The sequence below is a fragment of the Paroedura picta genome, chromosome 1 (genome assembly GCF_049243985.1).
Source record: "Paroedura picta isolate Pp20150507F chromosome 1, Ppicta_v3.0, whole genome shotgun sequence".
In the NCBI taxonomy this organism is placed as follows: Eukaryota; Metazoa; Chordata; class Lepidosauria; order Squamata; family Gekkonidae; genus Paroedura; species Paroedura picta.
This window is the reverse complement of record NC_135369.1, coordinates 138265207-138288355: the sequence shown is the minus strand read 5'-3', so window position 1 is coordinate 138288355 and position 23149 is coordinate 138265207. Positions and strand designations below refer to the sequence as shown.

General features: G+C 41.6%; 1 protein-coding gene across 1 annotated transcript in view; it reads right to left on the bottom strand.

Moving 5' to 3' along the window:
- Positions 1 to 4295: 4295 nt before the first annotated feature.
- The window catches only part of ME1 (malic enzyme 1), a 158978-nt gene continuing 140124 nt past the window's right edge, over positions 4296 to 23149 (bottom strand). Inside the window, exons 11-14 of the mRNA XM_077305719.1 lie at positions 18758 to 18900; positions 15601 to 15774; positions 7584 to 7682; positions 4296 to 4845 (exon numbers count right to left, since the gene is read on the bottom strand). Of these exons, the coding sequence (XP_077161834.1) occupies positions 4678 to 4845; positions 7584 to 7682; positions 15601 to 15774; positions 18758 to 18900 (584 nt within the window). The 3' untranslated portion in view covers positions 4296 to 4677. The remainder of the gene's footprint in view (positions 4846 to 7583; positions 7683 to 15600; positions 15775 to 18757; positions 18901 to 23149) is intronic.

Genomic DNA, 23149 nt, shown 5'->3' with positions numbered 1-23149 from the left:
ACGTCTGAGGGACTGTGGGATCCATAAACTCTGATTCAGTTGATTTGACCGGCAGTATTTACACAACCAGCCTTGATCTTCATGCAAGTTATAGCTTTGCATGAGATATAAAGGCTGCTTTGTATAAACTTGCACCAGCATAGCAATGATAATCTCACACACCACGTTGTAGCTTGGGACTGCACCACAGAGAAACACTTCCCCACATGGTTCTTGAGCATTTGCAAAAAGGGTCCAAGTCCAACTGTGCTCAAGGGGGCTTACTGTTAGGTGTTTGCATCCTTTTCTAAGGAAAGCTCTGAATTACTCAAAATTATATAAGCAAGTACACCAACATCAATTTAAAAGACTGTATTACCGTACCCAATTCTCTGTATTGCCCTGGACCCAAACCAGGCCAGACAGAAGATGCATGTCTCAAAGCCTAGATTTCCATTCACTGATTGTGTGAAGTATCAGAGAACAGCAAATAGACTGCAATTCTGTTTGTATTAAAATTCATTAAAGAGGGAGTTTGCTAATTATTTAATAATTATGTGGTGCAATGTTTAAAAGCAGCGGCTTCTAATCGGGCGAGTTGGGTTTGATTCCCTGCTCCTCTACATGGAGCCAGCTGGATTACCTTGGGCTCGTTACAAAGCTGAAGGTGCCATTCTGACTGAGCAGTTATGTCAGAGCTCTCTCAGCCTCACACACCTCACAGGGTGCCTGTTCTGGGGAGAGGAAGGGAAGGCGATTATAAGCCAACTTTTCTTCTAATTATTTTTATATGATAGAGATTTAACAGAGTTTGTTGTATAAACACAGAGTAAACTACTTAAAGATTTACAAGTTATATTACAAGAATATATTCATAAGTGTTCAAAAGTAGCAAGATGTAGCTGCTTCTTAAACAGATGACGGGTAATGTATGAGACTGTATCCTCTGTTTCTCAGTTCACTGCGGTTTAGTATGGTCCTTTTGCACAGAAAAAAATCAGAGTCCAGTAGCACCTTTAAGACCAACAAAGATTTATTCAAGGCGTGAGCTTTCAAGTGCAAACTCTCTTCCTCGTGCATGTACTTGAAAACTCACGCCTTGAATAAATCTTTGTTGGTCTTAAAGGTACTCTTAAAGTCTTACTGGATTCCGATTTTTATTGTGCTACTTTAGACCAACACAGCTTTCCATTTGAATCTAGAAGAAGTTGGTTCTTATATGCCACTTTTCCCTACCCGAAGGAGGCTCAAAGCAGCTTACAGTCACCTTCCCTTTCCTCTCCCCACAACAGACACCCTGTGAGGTGGATGAGGCTGAGAGAGCCCTGATATCACTGCTCGATCAGAACAGCTTTATCAGTGCCGTGGCGAGCCCAAGGTCACCCAGCTGGCTGCATGTGGGGGAGTGCAGAATCGAACCCAGCTCGCCAGTGTAGAAGTCCACGCTCCTAACCACTACACCAAACTGGCTCTATCCCTTTGCACAGAATAAGGCATGTTATTATTGACAAGGGACCAAGCCCTATGAAGATAGGTTGAGGGACTTGTGAATGTTCAGCCTGGAGAAAAGGAGGTTGAGAGGGGACATGATAGCCCTCTTTAAGTATTTGAAAGGTTATCACTTGGAGGAGGGCAGGATGCTGTTTCCGTTGGCTGCAGAGGAGAGGACACACAGTAATGGGTTTAAACTACAAGTACAACGATATAGGCTAGATATCAGGAAAACAAATTTCACAGTCAGAGTAGTTCAGCAGTGGAATAGGCTGCCTAAGGAGGTGGTGAGCTCCCCCTCACTGGCAGTCTTCAAGCAAAGGTTGGATACACACTTTTCTTGGATGCTTTAGGATGCTTAGGACTGATCCTGCGTTGAGCAGGGGGTTGGACTAGATGGCCTGTGTGGCCCCTTCCAACTCTATGATTCTATGATTATTCTTCATTTAATACTCATATTTGCTTCTATTTAATACTCATGTTTGATTGAACTGGAAAAAAAGAAAACTAAATTCTGTAACCTTGACAACTTTTTAAACATGATATAAAAGTTATGGAATTGAGTACTAAGTTGACTTATAACATTTATCCTGTGCAAATTTTTGTACTGATCTGATGCATGTTAGATGCTCTATAGATGCTCTTGTTTAAGTACACTCTGAAAACAATTCTCTGAGCATCAACAAATGAGTACAAAGGACTGATCTAGTTGATACTGTACACACAGACTTCCCAAAAGCTTTTGATATAAGTGCTTCATTATGGGCTCCTGAAGAAATTCAGAAGGCAGGTCTTTTACGGATCCGTAGCTGGTTGAAGAATAGGAAGCAAACAGTTGAGCTCCAAAAGGATCTTTCCAAGTTGAATGAAGGGCCAATCAAAATAGCAAATGAAATGTATACATTGATTGGGATTCACAAAGCATAGTTAGGATCTGAACTCGTCATGACACCAAGGAAAGAGATCTTGGAGTCATGAAAATATTGGCTCTGTATGCAATGTTGTTGGGGGGGGGAGGTCTATGTTCAGCACCCTTAATTTCTCCTCTCAAAGGTTAATGTGTATCATAACCAACTGGTTCCATCTTGCAGGTGTTAATAATTGGGTCTTTGCAATTAGTAACTTCAAGGCCAAAGTGTGGAAAGGTATAATTGGCTCTATGTGAGAACTTGTGACCCACATGATGGCAGGGAGAGAATCAGGAGTAGTGAACCACAAGAATTGTTACAGTCTTTACTAAGTCCCTTTCCGAGAAAAGGGTGTTAGAAATAGGCAATCCCATTCTTCTAAATTCTTTATTCAAAATTAAACTGGCAGGAGATGGTGGGACTTACTAGAGGGTTCTAGCCGGAACACATTCTGATGGGCCCAATAATCATTGTTTGACCCATGTGAGTCCAAAATTATAGCTGGCCTATGAATTTGGAGACAGGAGGCTAGCTTGGATTTTGTGGGACTAAAGGCCTACACCTATGAACTGCTGACATAGAACATTTGAGCAAAGGCCTACAATTTTATGCTCTTAAGATTGTGACATTTAATATAATTCTTCATCGTACTAGATAGTTAAGCTAGTATTTTGTGTTTTGTGAGCTGCTTAGAGACCTCTGTTACCTACTGAAAAACTAAATTTCTATAAAATTATTCTAATAAACTCTATATTTTATAAGTCTCTGTTTCTTGTACATACCTGCTCTGGGAACAATGGAGTTCAGGTTTGGACTCTTTAACAAAAAGATTATTAGAAAAAACAGAATTTAAAAGTAAACTGATACGTCGGTGTTCTATAGCAGAGTGCTGGACTATTTCAGTTCCCACTCTGTCATGAAACTTACTGAACGACTTACTAAATATACTGAATGAGAGAAAGTCAGTCCTTCTCTCATAGCTATCCTATGTCAATGGGTTGTTGTGAGGATAAAATGGAGAAAGGGAGACTATTGCATATGGTTTGCCCTGCTTCAAAAAGCACATTGTGGCACTGGATATGGTACAGAAAAGGAGCAATATATGAACAAAGGCTTGGAGAAAATTTAAAGACTGAAATATTTGAAGCTTTTTTGCTTTCAAGGAGGATGAAAGGGATATCATTGAGATTTATACAATTATGAATGGTGGAAAATGGGAACAATGAACATGATAAGCAAATAGACTCATAATACACAAAGTACTTGCTCATACAGTGCATGATTATTTTGCCTGGGTAATGGTGAGCAACTCAAAAGAATAGGTCTGTCAACAACTATTAACTGTGAACACTAAATGCAGCCACCAAGTTGAAAGGCATGGATCTCTGAATACCAGTTGCTGGGAGACCAACAAAACAGGGTTGTGTACATGATGGACCATTAGATCTGATCTAGCAGATCTCTGCTTATGTTACTGAATGCTAACTTTAGAGAAGAACAACATGGTTAATTAGTATTATCAAAGGGGAATATACTTCATTTCCTCCAAATTCTTTAGTAAAATACATTTTTTTTCTGATAGAAAAATAGCAGCATTTTCTGTTTTATTCAGAAGACGTTGACTGATTTGTGGCAAACTGCCAGGGGTCTTAAACTGAAATATGGTGGGTTATTAGGGAGAATCTACAACCCTTCCTAGCCCTGCTTTCTTTTCCCATTACTTGCCTGGGATAAATGCATGTACTCTTAAATGGAGCAATTTTCTCAGTTACACTCTACAGAGAACCCAAAGTACTTTTTCCTTAGTGGGAACATTCTTCCTGACATCAGAGGACTTGTGATCTGAGGTATTTAGTTGTTTTACCCTGTTATTTCTACATTCCCTTATTAAAATATTCAAAGAAATAGCTGAGCAACGTTTTAAATTACCACAATGACATATTGCTTTATCATTTGGATGTAATATTGCTTCACCTGAAAATGGCAAACATGTAATACAGAACTAAAATGTCAGAGAGCTATTAAAGGCTATGAAAAGTATAGTGCTACATAATGGTAATGAATACAGCATAACCTTTAAAAAGAAATACCCCTAAACTGTCCCAATATAAACTTTTTATCTGTAGCATTGTATCTTACTGAATCAGCTTATAGGAAGAAAAACTATGATGCTAATTATCCTGCTCCTTTTAAAAGAGAAAAAATATATCCAGAGTTTTAAGATAACAGGGTTATTGTTTTAGAAAGCAATACAACTAGCAAATATGTGTTTCCAAGAGGGTTGCAGTGCCGTTTTCTCTTAACGGATAGCACTCTGTATCTTTGATGCATTTATGGGCCAGGAGTAGGAGTCCGTCAGAAAGTTTTCATAATCAGTGCTATAAACCTGGGAGCGGATGAATGCTTCCTTGTCTTCTGGCTCAGGATAGAAAGTGGCAGTGTTGTTTCTGTAGGCTTCCTCTGCAATCTGAGGGAACACAGAACACCCCCCCCCACACACACACACATTGTTAAATTCTGCACCAGCTTGCAAGATGATGTGGTCTATAATGATGAAAAGTTTATTATCAGCCTTCAGATTTGAATCCAGGAGCCCCTTAGAGATCAACAAGATTTTCAGGGTATGAGCTTTCAAGCGTCAAAACGCCCTTCGTCAGATACGGGAAGTCATGTTGGCCTCTGCTACTGGATTTGAATGTAGCTGTTCCATTGCAGACCAATGCATTCTGCAATAGATCACAAGCCCTACATTCTTGTAAAATACTACCCGGAATAAGCACCAGTGAATCTATGATCTGTATGCATGATCTGTATGTTTTTAAAACCAGTGAATTCATTGGGGGTCATTCTGCACGTTTAAAAAAATAGCGTTATGCCAGGAAAATGGCACAGCACTAAAAATAATCGTGCTTCTGGCCATTCCTCATCTTCTGGCACACTCGCTTTCATCTGCCCCCTTCTTGCGCTCCTTACACACCACATGCCTGCTTGAAATGGCGGAAGAGAGCAATGCACTTTACATGCGACTCTCTTCCGCCTCTCAATCAAGCCAGGCAGCCAATCCTCTTTCTACATGATCTAAAAGGCCTGCAGTGCCAGCTAATTTTTTAATTTAAGTAAGACTTCTCCATTGAAATGCCTATGCAGCTAATCTGTAACTGCTCTGCGGCAGTGGTATAAATAAAAGGCTAAGGGGGGTAGGGGTGGGCCGTGTCCGGGATGGGCAAGGGGCTCCTGGGCCCCGGACTGAAAAGCGAGGGGCCAATCGGCAGGTGCTGCTGCCTGCCGACTGACCCCTCCAATTGTCAGTCTGGGGCCAAGGGGCACCTGCCCTGCCCCCCCCCCAACCTTGGCCACCTTCGGGAAGTTGCCGCCATTACGCAGCTGCCTGTCTACAAGATAGGTCGTCGAATGGCTGGGGGAGCCTTTCGTTTGGGCCTCAGCCATCCAATGCCTGCGTGGAAGTTCCAGGGAGTGGGCCGGCCACGGGAGCCTTCCCGTGGCCCTGGGAGCATGCCCGACACATCGCTGACGCATCAGGCGTGCGCCCAGGGCCACAAGAGCACACCCAATTGCTAGGGAGGGGACGGCCACAGGAGGCTTCCTGCAGCCCTGGGAGACACGTCGCGGACGCGTCAGCTGTGCTTCCAGGGCAGTGGGAACCCTCCTGCACCCGTCCCCCTTCCCGGCGATCACCCAGCCTCCCGCAGCCTGGGGAGCACTCCCGACACGTCACAGATGCATCGCCTGAGCTCCCAGGGCCGTGGGAAGCCGCGGACACTCTCTGCCCCACTCGCCGGCCATGGGAGTCGAGCGGAGGAGGCTTCCTTCTAGCGCCCGCTGTCTTGCAGCCACAGCAGGATTACATTCTAGTTATAGATATAACTAGTAATCAAGCCCGCTGCAGCTAAATGCAGCGGGCACTAGGACTCACCGATGGCGGTGGCGGGCTGGTCGGCGGCGTCGTCGGTGGCGGCGGCAGCAGGCTTCTTTGGGCAGCAGACAGGCAGGCTCCGTCGGGCGGCGGGCTGACGCGGCAAGAGGCGCTTCGCGCCTCTCGCCGCGTCAGTCCGCCAGGCAGGGAACCCCCGGCAGACTGCTGGGGGCTCCCTCGGGCGGCGGGCTGATGCGGCAAGAGGCGCGAAGCGCTCTCGCCGTGTCAGTCCGCCAGGCAGGGAACCCCCGCTCCCTGGGGCGGCGGGCTGACGCGGCGAGAGGCTGCGCGCGGCTCACAGTTGCTCAGGCTGGGAATCGGAGGGACCAATCGGCAGGCGCTTCGCGCCTGCCGCTTGGTCCCTCCGATTGTCTGTCGTGAGGAAGGGTCCAACCCGGACCCTTCCTCATCACGGACAAAGCCCACCTCAAGGGGGCTTAACGAATTATTTAGTCCATGGCGCCCGTGGCGCCACGGGCTGTTTAAAGATAGATATGATATAATAAGCCTAAATTCAATCTTCAGGGGGTTTCTGTAGCTCCTGACTTGACTCTTAAGACGTATTAAACATTATGCAGAAACAAACTTATCACAAACAGTACATTCAAGTGGGGACTGAAGTCACTTTGGTCTGTAAGGTATGTGTGGCCGCACATTATTTGTCGCATTCATGGTTTGCTTGTTTTTTATGTGTACATATAGTTTTGTAATATGTAAAGTGACTGTGAATGCAGTCCTAAACACAGATTGGTTTTGTAATGGAAGATGTTTGCAAATGTGGATCTTGTCTACCTTCCCTTCTCTCATTAGCTCCCTCTGCCTCCACAGAAGTCATGTCCAGGTCTGGGAGATCTTCCTAGACCAGCCTTTCTCAATTTTTTTACTGTTAAGAAACCCCCTGAAACCTTCTCCAGGCTTTGAGAATTCCCAGAAGTTGTCCAATCATGCAGAATATGGTTGGGAAGCATAGCTGTGTACAATCCTGTGTACATAAAACATATAATAACTTCTGTCTTTATTCAAACTGTTAGTTAAGTTTGACTTGGGAAAAGAATAGACACATGAAATTAATGTTATGAAAATAGCCAGTAGGTGGCGAAATACAACAGATAAACTATTTAACTAGCCTTGTATGACTTCACAGCATATATACTTGGGAGTATATTTGTGTATTTACATGTACCCCAAATTAAAGAAGGCTGGCTACAAAAATGACATCATCAACATGTAACAGCAAAGCAGACTAATCTGAAGTTGCACAATGAACTTACTTTTACAGCAATTTTCAGAGATACATCATGAATCGTAGATAAAGGTGGGTACAAACGACCTTCTTCTAAATTCTGCTTTGAAACCTGCTGAGCTATAACCTAAGAACAAAACACATGGCATTTACTTTGAGGCCATCATGTTATAGAAAACTATCTTTAAACATATCAGTTCTGTGGATCTACAGTGGATCCACAGTGGATTTGAGTGACCAATAGCTCCCAGGCCACATAAATGAGCTTCTACATTTTCCAAGTTCTACCATGATGGAATGGAAAACAAGGGAAACCAAGCAGAAACTATGGGTTGCATCTCAAGTCCTCTTCAGTAAACAGACAACCACCACTTCATGTGAAGGTGGAGTGGGACCAGTTTTTGCTGATTCACCATTTCCGATTCAGATGCCAATTCATGCCTCACACTGTTCCTGAAGGTCCTCTGACACCTTTGAAGCTACCTTCTAAAGACAGCAGGGACCACACAGGAGGGAAAGGGCAAGAAATATCCATTCAGCTCACAATGCTCTAGTCCTTTGAATCTAATCTGTTTTTCACACTGAAAGTTCTCTGAATCAAAACCCTGCCTTATTCTTGACAAAGAATTTCTCTGGTTGATGTGAAGTATTATGGTAGATGGAACAAAGTTCTACAAATATGGAAAGAGGAATTACAAGAAGCCAGTCTGAATTCCCTGAAGTAGCTGACGTACGTAGTGGCTTGATCCAGAGCTTCATGATGTGGCTTTCATTTACAACATTACAAAAGTCAGGGCACTTCCGTATATTAAAAAAATAGCGTTACGCCAGCGCAATGGCATAGTGCCAAATTATATTGCGCCTCCAGCCATTCCTCACCTTCTTGCCATCTTGCTGTAGTCTGCCGCCTTTTCACGCTTCTTACACCCCGCAAAGGCTGCTGGAAATGGCGGAAGAGAGCAACGCGGTTTATACGTGACTCTCTTCCGCTTGTCAATCAAGCTAGGAAGCCAGTCCCCTTTCTCCTTTTTTTTAAAGGTCCCATGATGCTCGCCAATTTTTTAAATCAATAGTTCTCCATTGAAACGCCTATGCATCTAATTATAGCTGCATTATGCATCTAATTATAGCTGCATTATAGATGCATAGTGCTTTTTCAATGCCACCCCTTATAGAATCATGTGTCTTGAGTTTTTAAAAAATTAATCTTGTTCCTGATTTTTTTTGGGGGGGGGAGGGACTATAGAGAGACATGTTTTGTGTGACAACTTTGAGAAAAAATTATTTTTGGCTTTGCCTGCACACGTGTATGCCTATTCGTTGCTCTAGGCAATTTGCTTAAAGAAAAATCCCGTCCCCAGGAGAAGGGAGAGGGAGGCAGGTGCCAGGGCAGGACACTGGAGGCAGAGATAGCGCTTCTTCGCCTCCATATATCTCTTTAGAGTATAGTGTGCTGGTTGTCCGCTGGGGGTATGCGCTTTTAGTTTGGGGAATCCACTTCATGCGATTCCCCAACTAGAGCTTTAAAATGAAGGGTGTAGCAAGCAGTTTGCTGCCTGGATGCTAGATGTTGGTGACGTCATGCGGAGCGCTCAGAATATAACGACTACCTAAGGTAAGCATTTCACTATATTTAACGGGTACAGAAAGGCCCTCAGTAAGATTCCTGAGCCAGGAGAAATCCAGGTACCAAAGTGGTACAAAGATAATATATATTTGCCATTCTCAGAAAGCATTCGTATATTCCTTTGTATTGTTTTTCTTAGTCAGTAACATTTGCTCTTGTAGGCCAGACAGCAGATCTACCACAATGTATACTAAATAGTAATCTCTGGTAAAAAACATGGCAAAACAACCGGCAGTATAATTCACCATCAGGACAGCAAGAGTTAAATAATGAAAATTAGGCAAAATTGTTCCCATTGCTAACAGAGTTCTACCTTTAATGCATGTCAGTCAGCCTATTTAAAAGCAGCTTGAATGGATCAGAGGAAGGATTCTTAAAGGACTGCTTAGTTTCATGCAATGGGCTAGTATGAGCCCAATGGAATTCTTGAATTTCCCCTACCCTCTATGGACGTTTCCAAAAAGGTGCTTTTAAAATTCCCACCAGCTTCTCAAGCAAGTCAGCAAGCAGGGCCAGTATTCAAGGAACAGAGATCTCGAGCACCTGTTGCTTCTCTGCCTTATAGGGCTTCAGGTCCTGGCCAGAATCTCCGAGCTTTGGTGGAAGCCTACAGAACACCATGAATAGGCTGGCTTCCCTACACAGACAATAACCACCCGTACTCCACTCAGTTAATAACATCACAGCACTTTACTCCCCTCTCTCCTACTGGGGAGTGGGCAGTGAGGCCTTGATTCTTAACATAAACCAGATTTTAATGTTTAACTATGTTTTAACTCCAGTTTTACTATATTGATATATTGTAAGCCACCCTGAACCCTTGGGAAAGGGCAGCAAATAGATCCATAAATAAATAAATAAATAAAATTAATTAATTAATTAATAGTGTTTAGCGCCCATGAATAGCTAGCTGTTCTTTTGTGGGGGGTACATTTTTAAAAGGCAGATATGTCATGAAAAATGTGACTACACTACAAAAAACCTATTTATTTGCTATGCCATTGTTTTACCAATGCAGGGAAACTGTCCACTAGCATGTAATGGACACTATCCAAGAATTAGCATTTTGCCTATTTGTTGTTATATTTTTTGGTTTGTTTAATTTGTAGCTTCTAGACAAGGTGGTTCGTGAAGGGTAACCCTATAAAACCCCCATAATAACTCCCCAATAAAACAGACTAAAACAAATTCTTGTTGTTGTTGTTGTTATTATTATTATTAATTCAATTTATTTCCCACTGCTATCGGTGAACCGTCTCATGGTGAGATACGTAATAAAAAGATAAAAATCCACATAAAAATTAAAAACCACACTCAGTCCCGCCCCCCCCTTACAAAGCACAGCAGCGAAAAATAAAACTCTAACCTACCCCCCATATTTGCAGCAACCTCCTCCTAATGCCTCAGGGGAAAGTCCAAAGGAGCCATCAATCCAGTCAATAGATGTTTAACCTGGAGGGACCCCAAAGATCTTCCATGCCCTGTCCTAAACCAAAGACATGGCTGAAGAGCTCCATCTTTCAGGCCCTGTGGAAACGCAAAAGCTCCTGCAGGGTCCTCAGATTTTCCAGGAGCACATTCCACCAAAAATGCCCTGGCCTACATCCAGGCCAGGCATACCTCCCACGGGCCAAGGATTACCAGCAAATTCATACCTGCAGAGCGAAAAGCTCTGCAGGGGGCATAGGGAAGTAGGCAGTCCCACAGGTATGTGGAGCCAAGACCATTAATGGCCTTGAAGATCAATACCAAGGCCATTAACTTGATCCAGGTCACAACCAGTAACCAATGGAGCTGCCTCAGCACTGACTGGATATGGGCCCTTCAAGATGTTCCCGTGAGGAGCCTAGCGAATGCATTCTGTACCAGCTGCAATTTCCAGGTCAAGGAAGATCCATGTAAAACGAGTTGCAGAAATCAATCCTCGAGGTGATCACTGCATGAATCACCATGGCCAGGTGACCTGAAGGATAGGGTGCCATGCCTGACACAGATGGAAAAACGCTACACAGATTACCCTGGTGACCTAGGCCTCTATTGATAGGGAGGCATCCAGAATCATGCCCAAATTCCTGGCCACAGGCAACATGTTAAGTTGCACCCTGGCCAGAATGGGCAAACACGCTTTCTGATCTGGTCCTTTCCTATCCAGCCACAGGATCTTCATCTTGGAGGGGTTGAATTTCAGCTGACTCTTCTTTTTGAGTATATACTTTTATTTGACCGTATACTTTTATGTAGTGAAAAGTTAATCGGATTACTTCTGAAATGACTTAACTATAGCACGTGCAATTGCACAAGTAATTCATTAGCTCATAATTCTCTGTCATTTAAGTTCTGCTTCAGCAGACTTAAAAGAACACTGCTTGTCATCAGAATGAAACTACCTTCAACTTACAGTGGCCTTGATTTATCATACACACAACCACAACCAAATCAAAGGTGAACGTTGCTTTACTTGGCATGAAACTAGGAACACCTGATTGCAGAACTGGCTGTTCTTACAATGACTAAACTGTTTCTTTAACTGGAGAAGTGACAAGTAGAGACACCCTCAGTTGCAAAAGCATCCCATGCTGGGATTCCGAAACCTTTCTCCTCCCCTAAGCACACAGGTTCACACAGCTCCTGCTGTCACTTCTTCATTTCTCTAAATCCCACTGAGTAAACAGCTGTTTGGGGTGGAGAAAAATCTCTCATTTCTAGATAAGGATACCATGTAGGCAGGATGCATCCATAATTTTCCATAGGCTGAATGCCAAATCTTCTTTTGTAAACAGAAAAGCACAAACATTTGTCTGAGGTGGTGCACAGTTTGTGCTGATCCCACGTTGTGTTCCACACTCTTTCATTAGCCCAACAAATGCTCTGAGAGCCAGTGGGGTTCAGCCAGAAGGAATGGATGGGAAAGATTCTGTATCTAGCATTTATTATGTCCCAAATAATGAGTTCCTGATTTTATAGACTTACATACCAAATATGTAAATCTATAGGGTGTCTTGTCCAGCATATTGGTTCTGCCAGATAGGCCTTCTGTTTGAATAGCCTTGCTGGGTCATGCCAGAAGTCCTAATCTAGCTACATGCTTTGGGAAGCACACAAGCAGAGTAGAATCCTCTCCTTTTTACCTCACAGCAATAAAAGATCTCTTGTCTCTAAATACGGAGGCTCCATTTGACGTTTAATGACTAATATTTACTGAGATACCTGTCTTGTTCTTTAATTCATGTAACCTAGCATGTAAGTGGCCTTACCTCTACATTATGATTATGAATCAGAGTTGGAATCATTAATATCAGAAGTTCAGGGCAAGCACTGTCATGTGACTGCGTATTTGGCAAATAACTTACACAAACCTGAGGCAAGCAAAAAAATCATGGGGGAGAGGGGTCTTGGACATGCTGTTCAAACTCACCCTCCCAACAGTTCTATAAATCTCAGGGGCCTGAATGGCAGGAGAGGGAACAATTTCAAATAGCACACTGTCTTATAAACTAGCAGGCTTCTTTAAATTCTCACAGACTTGAAAGGATTGATTCAACCGCTTCCCTCTTCCTTTGACTGACAGTCACTCTCGACATTCTGTTTTGCTTGAGTATTTGTAACCCTCCCCCAGTAATTTCCAAAGTTACACTCTTCTGCATACATTCTGCTGAATAGGTACAAAGCTCTATTTTATCTTTGGGAGGTCTACTTTATCTGTGGGAGTTTTGTTGCTTTGTTTATTTACTTCATTTATAACCTGTCTTTCTTCCTGGTAGGCAGCTAACATCATTTTCCTCTACTCTACTTTTATTTTGCACAAAAAAAAAATCTATGAGTTAGGTTAAGTTGAGTGCATGTGACTGGCCAAGGTCACCCAACAAGCTTCCAGGGCAGAATGAGAATGCAAGCCTGGGTCTCCCAGATCTTGGTCCAACTTGCAAACTGCTACACCATGCTGGCTTTCATTCCTGTACTTTTAGATTGCTGCTAAAATCACCTAGAAAGGAAACCAATTTTGCTGACTTCTCAAGATTGACATCTGAGAAGGTTCAAAGTCCAATATATGATCTACTTTTTCTTTCAGACGTGTTCAGAACATTTTACAAGCTATATATAAATCACTTCACCAAACCAACACGGACCAATTCTAGAATTTTTTTTTAAGTATCTATTCTAAAATAGGCAGTTTAGGACAGTGAATGAAGAATTCCGTGGCCAACTTAAATTACAGGGGAAGAATTTAGCAAGGAGGATAAAATTAACCAAGTTTCTAGGAGAGACATTACTGCCAGTTTGGGATGGCTAGAGGCATGTTGGTAGGCGGGGATGGGTCCCTCCAGGACCCACGCACTGGAAACTTCACTGCCCCAGCTCCCATGAAGGAGCACAAATTGGGGGTAGATGAAGTGCACCAGGCCTAATGCTCCTCCATGTGGATGCAGGAAGAGGTGGGGCAACCTGCAATGACTAAAACTCCAGCTTGCAGCCTGGCATGAAACCTCCAGTGCGTAAACGGTCCAAAAGAATACACTGGTAACAAATTGTAAATACCAATTAAAAAAACTGGTGGAGTTTCTGATAAGTAAATGACAGTGGCATTTTTTTTAAGCAGTAGCAAATTACTTGTAGAAATAATTGCTGCTAGTGCTTCTATAGATGAAATTTGAGTATAGTGAATGATTTCAAACTTTGAAATATCAGGGTCAGAGCACAGGGATCACAGAGATCTCTCAAGAGAATGTAAGGAGATCACCACGTGGCAGACTGGAAGAATTAAGAAACTCTAATACTTACTACTAATACTTACTTCTGCTGAGCATAATATCACATTGGGCATTTCTGCACATGGTTAAAAATAGCGTTACGCCAGCTGAGTGGCGTAACGCTAAATAAAATCATGCCTCCTGGCCCCTTCTCACCTTTTTTACTGTCTTGCTTTTCTCTGCTGCCATTTCACACTTCTCCCCCTCCACAAGTGCTGCTGGAAATGGTAGAAGAGAGCAATGACTCTCTTCCACCTGTCAATCAAATCAGGCAGCCAATCCTCTTTTCCCATGCTTGAAGGGACCTGCAATGCCCACTATTTTTTTTAACAAAAATCAGTACTTCTCTGTTGAAACGCCTATGTATCTAACCATAGATGCATAGTGCTTCTTTTTTGCCATCCTTATCGAATCATGAGTCTTGCTTCTTTTAAAAATAAATCTCGTTCCTGACTGCAAGGGGGGGAAGCTTGGAGAGGTATGCTCTGTGCTACAACTTCAGGGGGGAAGAATTTTTTGTCTTTGCCTGCACAAATGAACACCTATTCATTGCTCCAGGCAGTTCCCTTAAAAAAAACACTCCTTTCTCTGGGAGAAGGGAGAGGGAGGCGGGTGCAAGGGTGAGACATTGGAGGCGGAGACATACATATTTTTTGCTGGTGGCTTGCTGGTTGCTCTCTGGTAGGTAGCACTACATATGTTGGTGAATCCATTTTTTAGTATTCACCAACTAGCACTTTAAAATGGCGGATGTAGCCGGCTGGTCACTGCTTGGACACTGGATGTTGGCGACGTCATGTGGAGGGGCCAGAATATAACAACTACTTATGGTAAACGTTTCTTTATATTAAAAGGGTGCAGAAATGCCCACTGCTTTACCAAAGTCTATTATTAATCATAGGTTATCCTTCTTGTGAGAAAAAAACCTGCTGAAACAGCGGTTTAAAACAATCTGTTTTCTTGTTCTGCTCTTCGCATACTCCAACGACTTCTGTATATCTTCCCATTGTTCTTAAAAAAGATATTTTCTCTAGATTTGGCAATCAACTAGCCTTCTCTATTTTTTCCTTTAAAAGATACAGCAGTCAAACAGGACTGCACCTTATATTGAGACTATGTGTGTGGGGTGGTAATTATTCCACCTTATATAATTCCATGACTCAGATCCCAGACATAATTTCCAAGATGGTCAAATCCTTGCTCTACCAAAGAATATTCCTTGCACAGGTTTATTACAGCACATTTGTTACAATACCCACAAACTGATGCTGTAAGTAATGGTCAGAGAATTAGAATCATAGAGTTGGAATGGACCATGCAGGCCATCTAGTCCAACCCCCGGCTCTGTAGAGGCTGAGTGCTGAATTAGCTATTCTGATGGAATAAGCTTAGCTTTGATAAATTGCAGTGCATTATCCTGCTTTTGGTTTTAAGATGAAAGTTTGAAAGAGCAGAGTCCTACATTTCCGCTAATGCCTAACTATAACCAAGATGTATGCTTGACTCACTAGTCTAATTTGGGATAACTGCAAGACTGGGCTGAGCCATCTTTGTGTAATGGACGGTGAGCAATGGTTTTCAGAGGGGCAAAAGAATCCCTATGTTTATTGCAAGTCAAGCCTGTTGAGGCCAGGTTATAGTCATTTCAGTATACAAAGAACAACTAGTACCTCTGCAGTAGTGAGGAAAATTTCATCACTTATATGCCTTATTCCACATGAAACAACTCCAAGGGCAACTCCTGGGAACACATAGACATTGTTGCCCTGTCCAGGAAAAAATGTGCGTCCATCTGGAAGAGTGACAGGTTGAAAAGGGCTCCCACTTGCAAAAATGGCACGACCCTGAAATAGAGGGGGAAAAGTCTTGAAAATGCTATTAACAGAATACCTGGATAATTAGATAGCACAACTAAAATTTGCAAAACATTACTGTCAGAGAGAGAATACGTCATTGGAATGACTTAAAGAGATACCCAGCCATATGTCAGTTACTATAATATTCAAACCATGTGCTGAGAAATAAACATTATCAAGTAGAATTCCAAATACTCCTGACAGAAACCAAGAGCATGGAACCTGCCAGTTAGAATCTCATTAATTATTAAAATAAAAAAATAAGAAAATAAGAAAGAATTACGCTAGAGTTTCCTGGAAGTTCTGTCCTCTGTGAAAGATTGAAATGTATATCTTCAATGAGAACCAGCATCACACAAATAAGCCAGCAAAATGGGGGCAGTGTCTCTTTACCTTGTGCATAGAAAAGAATTTCTCTCACATTAGGGACTGCAAGTAGGGTTTGCAAAGCTAGATTTCAAAATGTCTAGTGCTGTTTATGCCTAATTTGCTCCTGCAGGAGTAAAGGTTGGAATGGAAAAAAAAATACAAGTCCAATAGTCCTGCTTCAGTAAGCTGATTTTTGCCCATCTATCAATTAAACAGTTGTCCCCATGTGTTAGGAAGTGCCAGTGCTGTAGCAGAGCCTATACAACTTGCTAGTTATTTTTACCATAATAGAAAGGAGCCTTGTTTGATGTAGAGCACTGCAAATGTGCATATTTATATTCTTAAAATGAATATACTGTAACTTGGTATCATGCACAATTATAATGGTTTGCTTCATACATTTTGATGGGCGATCAGATATTTCACTGTATTTTTAGCTCTGGTTACCAGATGTACCTCCCATTACAGCCGTACTGTTTAAAATATTTGCATTCCTGTTTCACTCCTGCGTTGCACTCTAATGTGGACTTTTCACTAGGCAAACAGGACATGCTAAATTTTTGTTTCTATTTATAAAGTTATAAAACTATACTGTATCACAAGCGAAATTCAAGAGACCATGTGCAAGCCATCAGATAAAGTAAACAGTCTGCAATTCATCTGCAGCAGTTTTTGTTTTGATTATATGATGTTTAAACCCTTACCACTCATTTCAAACAAATAAACCAGTTAAAAAAAGAAAATTAGACTATTTTCATAAATTATTTTCCAATTTCATACCAATCAACAATTATAAATGATTCTATTAACCGTGAGGCTGCAATCCTAAGAACAGTTTCCTGGAAATAAGGCCCACTGAATAAAATGGCACTTACTGCTGAGTACCTCTGCTTAGGAGTGTTCCCTAGAACTGGGAACGTGTACAATAAAAATTCATGTTGATTATTGTTTAAACATCATTAGCTATTAGATTTCATTAACTATTTCTATTCTAATGCTAAGCAGCATTAGAATCTAAGCAGACATGATATCCTAAGTCTGATATTAAAAATCCAACTCTGCCTAGTATCTTTTCCTACATAATGATCCAATAAAAATCACACATACTTTCCAACTCTTGCAATTTGATCTTAGATACTGTAACACTATGAACACAGAAGGAATATACTCTAGCTCTCCACCCCTTCTCTTCCCATGTTCCCCACATATCCAGCATACTGTCATTATTAGCCATCTCTTCTGCTTGTCCTGATACTCCTGATAATTTCCCATATGTTGTCAATAACCTCTATTATGTCATCCCTCCCTTAGTCATCCCTTTTCTAAACTGAAAAGTTCCAGACTCTTCAGCCTTTCCTCAAAAAGACCCATTCCTTGCAACACGGCAGTTAGCTCCACCTTCCCAGGTCCAGATCAGGGAAGATTTTCCCCACCGGTCCAATCCAGATTACTGCCTCCTACTTTTGTGCAATCCCACCTTCGTGATTTTTAAAAAATGTCCCAGTTGGCTACGCACCACCGCAATGCACCATGGAGCTGACTGGGGCATTTCTTGTCCCTTCCAGGATGCTGTAGGTGGAGGAGAAGCCAGGCCCCTTCCACACAGACCTGGGTGTTAACTTCACGGAGCTTTTATTCCAATCCCAGGTCGATTCAATCCCTGCCGTCTACACAAAATGTGATTTCCGTTTTGATTTTGGGCGATTTAAATTTTCCTTCTGCAACAAGAAGGATTGATCCCGTGTGACCCTACCTTTATTGTGTGATATCTTAGAGTGCTTTTAATGCTCAATATTTTAAAAATTGAATTGAGAAAGCAGGCTGTTCTGAATCTGGACTTTGCTCCGTGGTAGAGAACCCCTGATTGGCCAAAGCTGATCATGTGACAAACTTGCCTTAAAGGAGAAGCCCCTAATTTCTCTCAACTTCTGTCGGTCTTGGATTTTTTCTCCCTCCTCTGCCTTCTTTGATCCTCTCCCCCCTCCAAGAAAAGAGGCTTAGCTCCCCCCCCTTCTGAACTACCCTAACCACGTGCAGAACATTTTCCTGTTTCAATGGGGAGGGGGGACGAGGAAGACCCAAATTCAAATTGATCTGAATTCAACAGGATTGACAATGGAATAAACAAAGTAAGTGCAGACTATGCCCTGGACCTGGCCTGAGATAGGCCACAATGGTGCCCACAGCGGAGAAGGGAATGCTGGAAAAATCTGCATTACCTTGCTACAGGGCAAACGAGGGCCTGATTTGGCCCCACCCCATGCCAGGGCTGGGCCGGCACCAATGTCATCTGGAAGCAGGGATTAGCCCTGCTGCCAGAGGAGCATCAGCCTGGCCTTCCCTTGTGCAGAAAAGGTCGAAGAGGAATATCTTCTTCTATTGTCCTTAAAGATAGCATCCTTTCTTCTCAGGTGGATCAAGAGATAATGAGCTCTACATCCACACTGACATTTAAGGCAATCAGAAAGAATATCTGCACTTGAAATCTTTACGAAAAACCTTAAGGACATATGTCCTTCAAAATATTATAAACCAGATACCTGACTATTCTGCCTGTCTGCTCTAATAAAACTAACAAGCAAGATTGATTTTCATTCCTTACCTCAGTTAGTTTATAGCAGTCTTCAGCAGAGCATTCTGCTTTTTCTGTTGGGTTGCTAAGAGCAAAAATAATTGGCCGCTTGTTGAAGGATGCCATATCCTTGAGAATCTTGTTTGTAAATGCTCCACCAATGGCAGCAACTCCTAAACAAAACAGAAGTATAACAGATTGATGTGAGAAAAGAAGTCTTTCTTCGTCCCTTGATACCCAGTCTGAAAGCTGTTCTGCAAAGGGTCAAAGAAGAATGCCAATACTATTTTGATTGTAGCTGCTCCACTGTATTCACCGTTTCTTCTATCTGGTTCAAATTTTAGAAGACAAAGAAGTTACTGTTGACAGACTGATAGTAGTAGATCTAGTGTGAATATGTAACTGGTGAAATGACATTTAGAGTAACATGACAATGTAGCCTAAGGGTACTTCCCACTCATGCCCAGCCAAATACCTGGAACGCACAAGATCACCAAGTCACACACAAGTACATAGAAAAGTACAATACAGAAGAATCATCACAACCGTTATATAACTCACCTTTTTTTACAAGGTGATTGTTCCGAGCTAATAATATAAAGAGTGGTGCTGCATCATGCCAGACCTGACCTAGAGGACTCATTCTAGCCTGATTTTGTCAGATCTTGGAAGCTAAGCACAGTGGGCCCAGTTAGCATTTGGCTGGGAGATCACCAACGAAGTCGAAGGTTGTGACACAGAGACAGGCAGTGGGAAAACATCTCTGAATGTCTTGAATACCCTATAAGGTCATCAGAAGTCAGCAGTGATTTAATAGCACTTTCTACCACCATAACACTTAGTGTTCTTCATTCTGGGCATCAGAGGAGCACAATATTATCAGATTCTTCTCTTTGTGAATCTGCAGTAACAACAGCTTCCTTTTTTTCCATTCCTGCCCACACTAATTCCTGGAGTGGGCTGGGTGTGTAAAACAGTGACCCAGATTAAAGGAACAGAGTACTCACAGATACTGCACAACATGTTACAGAAAGCTGCATTTTTTTATGTCCTTCTATAAATGTCATACTTGCCTTCACAAAGGACAGATCCCTATAAATCATAACTAATGCTCTGAATTTTCTTTCTTCACTTGAGATGTTTCATAAAAAGCAGTAATATGATTCCAGCATTTAGTAGACAAAAGCTACTACAGTGACCAGTCAAAAGAAGTGCTTTCTGTTTCTTATGTGGTACACGAAGTATTTTGGGTAGGGTTGCTGGGCAGAGCCTGGTAACTAGCTGGAAACTGGGAGGGATACTTTCTCAGTATCCAACTGCTTAGAATGGAACATATGAAAAACTGTCTCAGTGAAACTTCAACTAAGTCCATCAGAGCTTCCCATGTACACGATACATGGATAAGGCAATTTTTATGCCAGTCCCATCCATTCCTTTGAATTGCAGAAGTGCAAAAGAATTTTCCAGTGGACTATATGAAAATCAGAATTTTTGGGATCTGAAATGGTCAGAATTCTAACTCATGTTAAACAAAGGTATAAAGAAGCTGAAGTTCTAAAGACTCAACAAAATTTCTACTTGGTTGAACATATAATTTCTTTGACATTTTTGATCCAGTTCATGTACCTCAAGAAGTATGTTCAAAGACTGGTATCTGTATTTTTTACTAGCCCCCCCAAATATATTATGTCACTTGCTCTTTCAACTGTTGACTTGAATTTACTTCCTAGACAATTAACAGTAAGATAAGCAGTTCTTACCAGACAGCTAGTAAAATAAATTAGAAAAGAAAATTTAACTGATGCTTTATGGCTACTTTTATTGCCCTATTAAAGAAATTGTTTCTGCACTCATTCCAACGATAACAAATCTTCATGAACAGTGTTTACCATGCCTCCATATATGGCATTTGCTGGAACAGCTGAATGAAAAATCTTGGGAAAATGGTACACCACTTGAATGGAATAAATTCAAACAACTAGTCATCCAAACAGGAAAACCAATCTCAGATCTGGTCTTTTATATATCTATCTATATTGATATAAAAACTAAAATGGCATTTAAAGCAGTAATATTCTTTTAACTTTAATTTTCAGCACTGAATTTTCAGCACTGTTACATAGTGGGTACTGAAGTACTTTCTTATGTTTTGTTCAGTTGAAGAACTGTATCACTGCACAGCATGCACATTTACACTTTTTTTGTTTCTGAATAATCTGGAGCAGGAAGTATAGGCATGAAAAAAAAATTGTATTTTTCAGTTCGGGTCCAATAGACCTGACCCTAGGGCTGGCTTGGCTTCTCTTGCAGCACAGTTTAACGCATGCCACAGAAGAAGCTGGCCCAAGAATCTGAGTGCCTCAGTATGCCCAAGAATCTGTGTGCATGCAGATGTGGCTGAGAGGGCTTCTCCTGTGGCCCAGTCTAAACTGCTGGCCTCAGGAAGTCTATCCCCACTACAGGCAAACCTAGGTGGAAGCCTACCCCCCCCTCCCTGGCCAATCCTGGGCTGGTTCCTCTTGCAGCTTGGTTTAAACTGAGCTGCAAGAGGAGCAAGCTCTAGCTGAGGCGGCTCAGAGCTCTCAGCTTCCACTGCCCCAGCTGATCTTTATTATATCTGAATATATCTGAATAAAAGAACAAATGCAGCTTTATTTGGTCTCAGCTATACCAGTAGCTGATATTCTCTGATTCTTATTCAGCTTAAATAATAACCAAAAATAAAAGCAAGTTATTTTTCATGTATTTTTATGCCGAATGTACACCCTAGCACAGTACACCCTAGCACACCTCAAGTATATTATTTATTTATCAAATATATATTATTTATTTATTCAATTTGTATACCACTTCTCACTGAAGTGCTGGTTTTGAGCACTAAAGCCCATAATGGTTTGGGGCCAAGAAGAACTATCTGCTTCCATATTGTCCAGCCAGTTCTGGACATTGAATGCATCTATGGGGACTGTGCTCTTCGTGCCTCCAATGACATAGGGGGAGGTGAGATGGGAGAGAGCTTTTTGAAGGTGGTGTGTGATGATTCTGGAATAGCTTCCCCTTACAGGCTTAGTTGGAGCTGAAATTTCTGTTTCACTTAACATTAGTATATTGTTGACGTATTGTTCTGTTGTTGTCCTTGTTTGTTGTTCTTGAGTTTAATGTGTATTTATTTTATCTGCTAGGCATCCCTCCTTAACATCAACTTTTTCTCTAACTAAGATGAGATATTTTGTCTGTATTCCAAAACCCCTTGTTAGAAGAAGTAGTTTTTATATATCCTGCTTTTTATTATCTGAAGCAGTAAAGCAGTAGTAAAGTATTAGTGAAGCAGTAGTAAAGTGATGTTAAAGTAGTAGTGGTATTAGTAAGGTGGTGGTAAAGCCATACTAAAGCAATAGTAAAGTATTAGTGAAATAGTAAAGTAATAGTGAAGCAGTAGTGAAATAATAGTAAAGTAGTGGTAAAGTAGTAGTAGTCGTAAAATGAAGCTGTGTGGCTTTAACAGGAAAGTGCCATCTGCCCTCCTCTTTCAATTTTGCACTAATGGAGCAAGCTGTATGAATGTAGCTAAAGCTTGCATTGGGCAGGCAGTAGGGGATAGATTTGGAGCAATATCATCTTTTTGTAGCAGCCCACTTGTACTACATGTTGGGAGGTCCCCCTAATCTTAAGAAGTAACTTTTCCATTGGGTGCATGATTTGCTGTTGAAACTGGTTGCCATGATCTTGTTACATTCACAACCCACTGAAAATAAATTTCAAAACTAATTATTGTAGGTCACTTAAAAGTTACTATTAATACCTTTTCTGTTCAGACAATTCAGAATCTACAAGTTATTTGTATTCATTACAGGCATACATTTATGTCTAGTTGTAATGCTTATCTTTGATTTAGTGCTGGACTTTTAGCATTTGGTTTCAAAAGGCAAAGATGTCTTGCCAAGTCTACTGCCTTAGTAACCAATATCATACACTAGGTGTGCTTACTATAGTAGCTATTTATTTGTATATCTAAAATAAAAGAGTTGCCTTTCCTAATTGCCTTGTTCTCCTTCCTGAGCTGCCTGTAGCTTTTGGACTTCTTATAGCAAGCTGTCTAGAAACATGCTTTCCATTGCTGCCTCTGAAGATTCAGGTCATTGCGATGCTGGGAATATTTATCTATTAATACTGTGTAATTTCCATGGTGATAGTTTACTTCTTGACAGGTATTATATGCAGGAATGGAATTTTGCAGTTGGCTAATCACGTGTGCTGAATTCAGTTTGCTGAGTACAGCTTTCCCCCAAAAGTTCTTTCCACCTTGAAAGGACAATATTGTTTCAGAAAATAACACTGAATCATAGCAGAGTATGAAATAATTATCACCCTCTAGATCAGTGGTCCCCAAACCCTGAGCTGGAGACCGGTACTCGTCCGTGG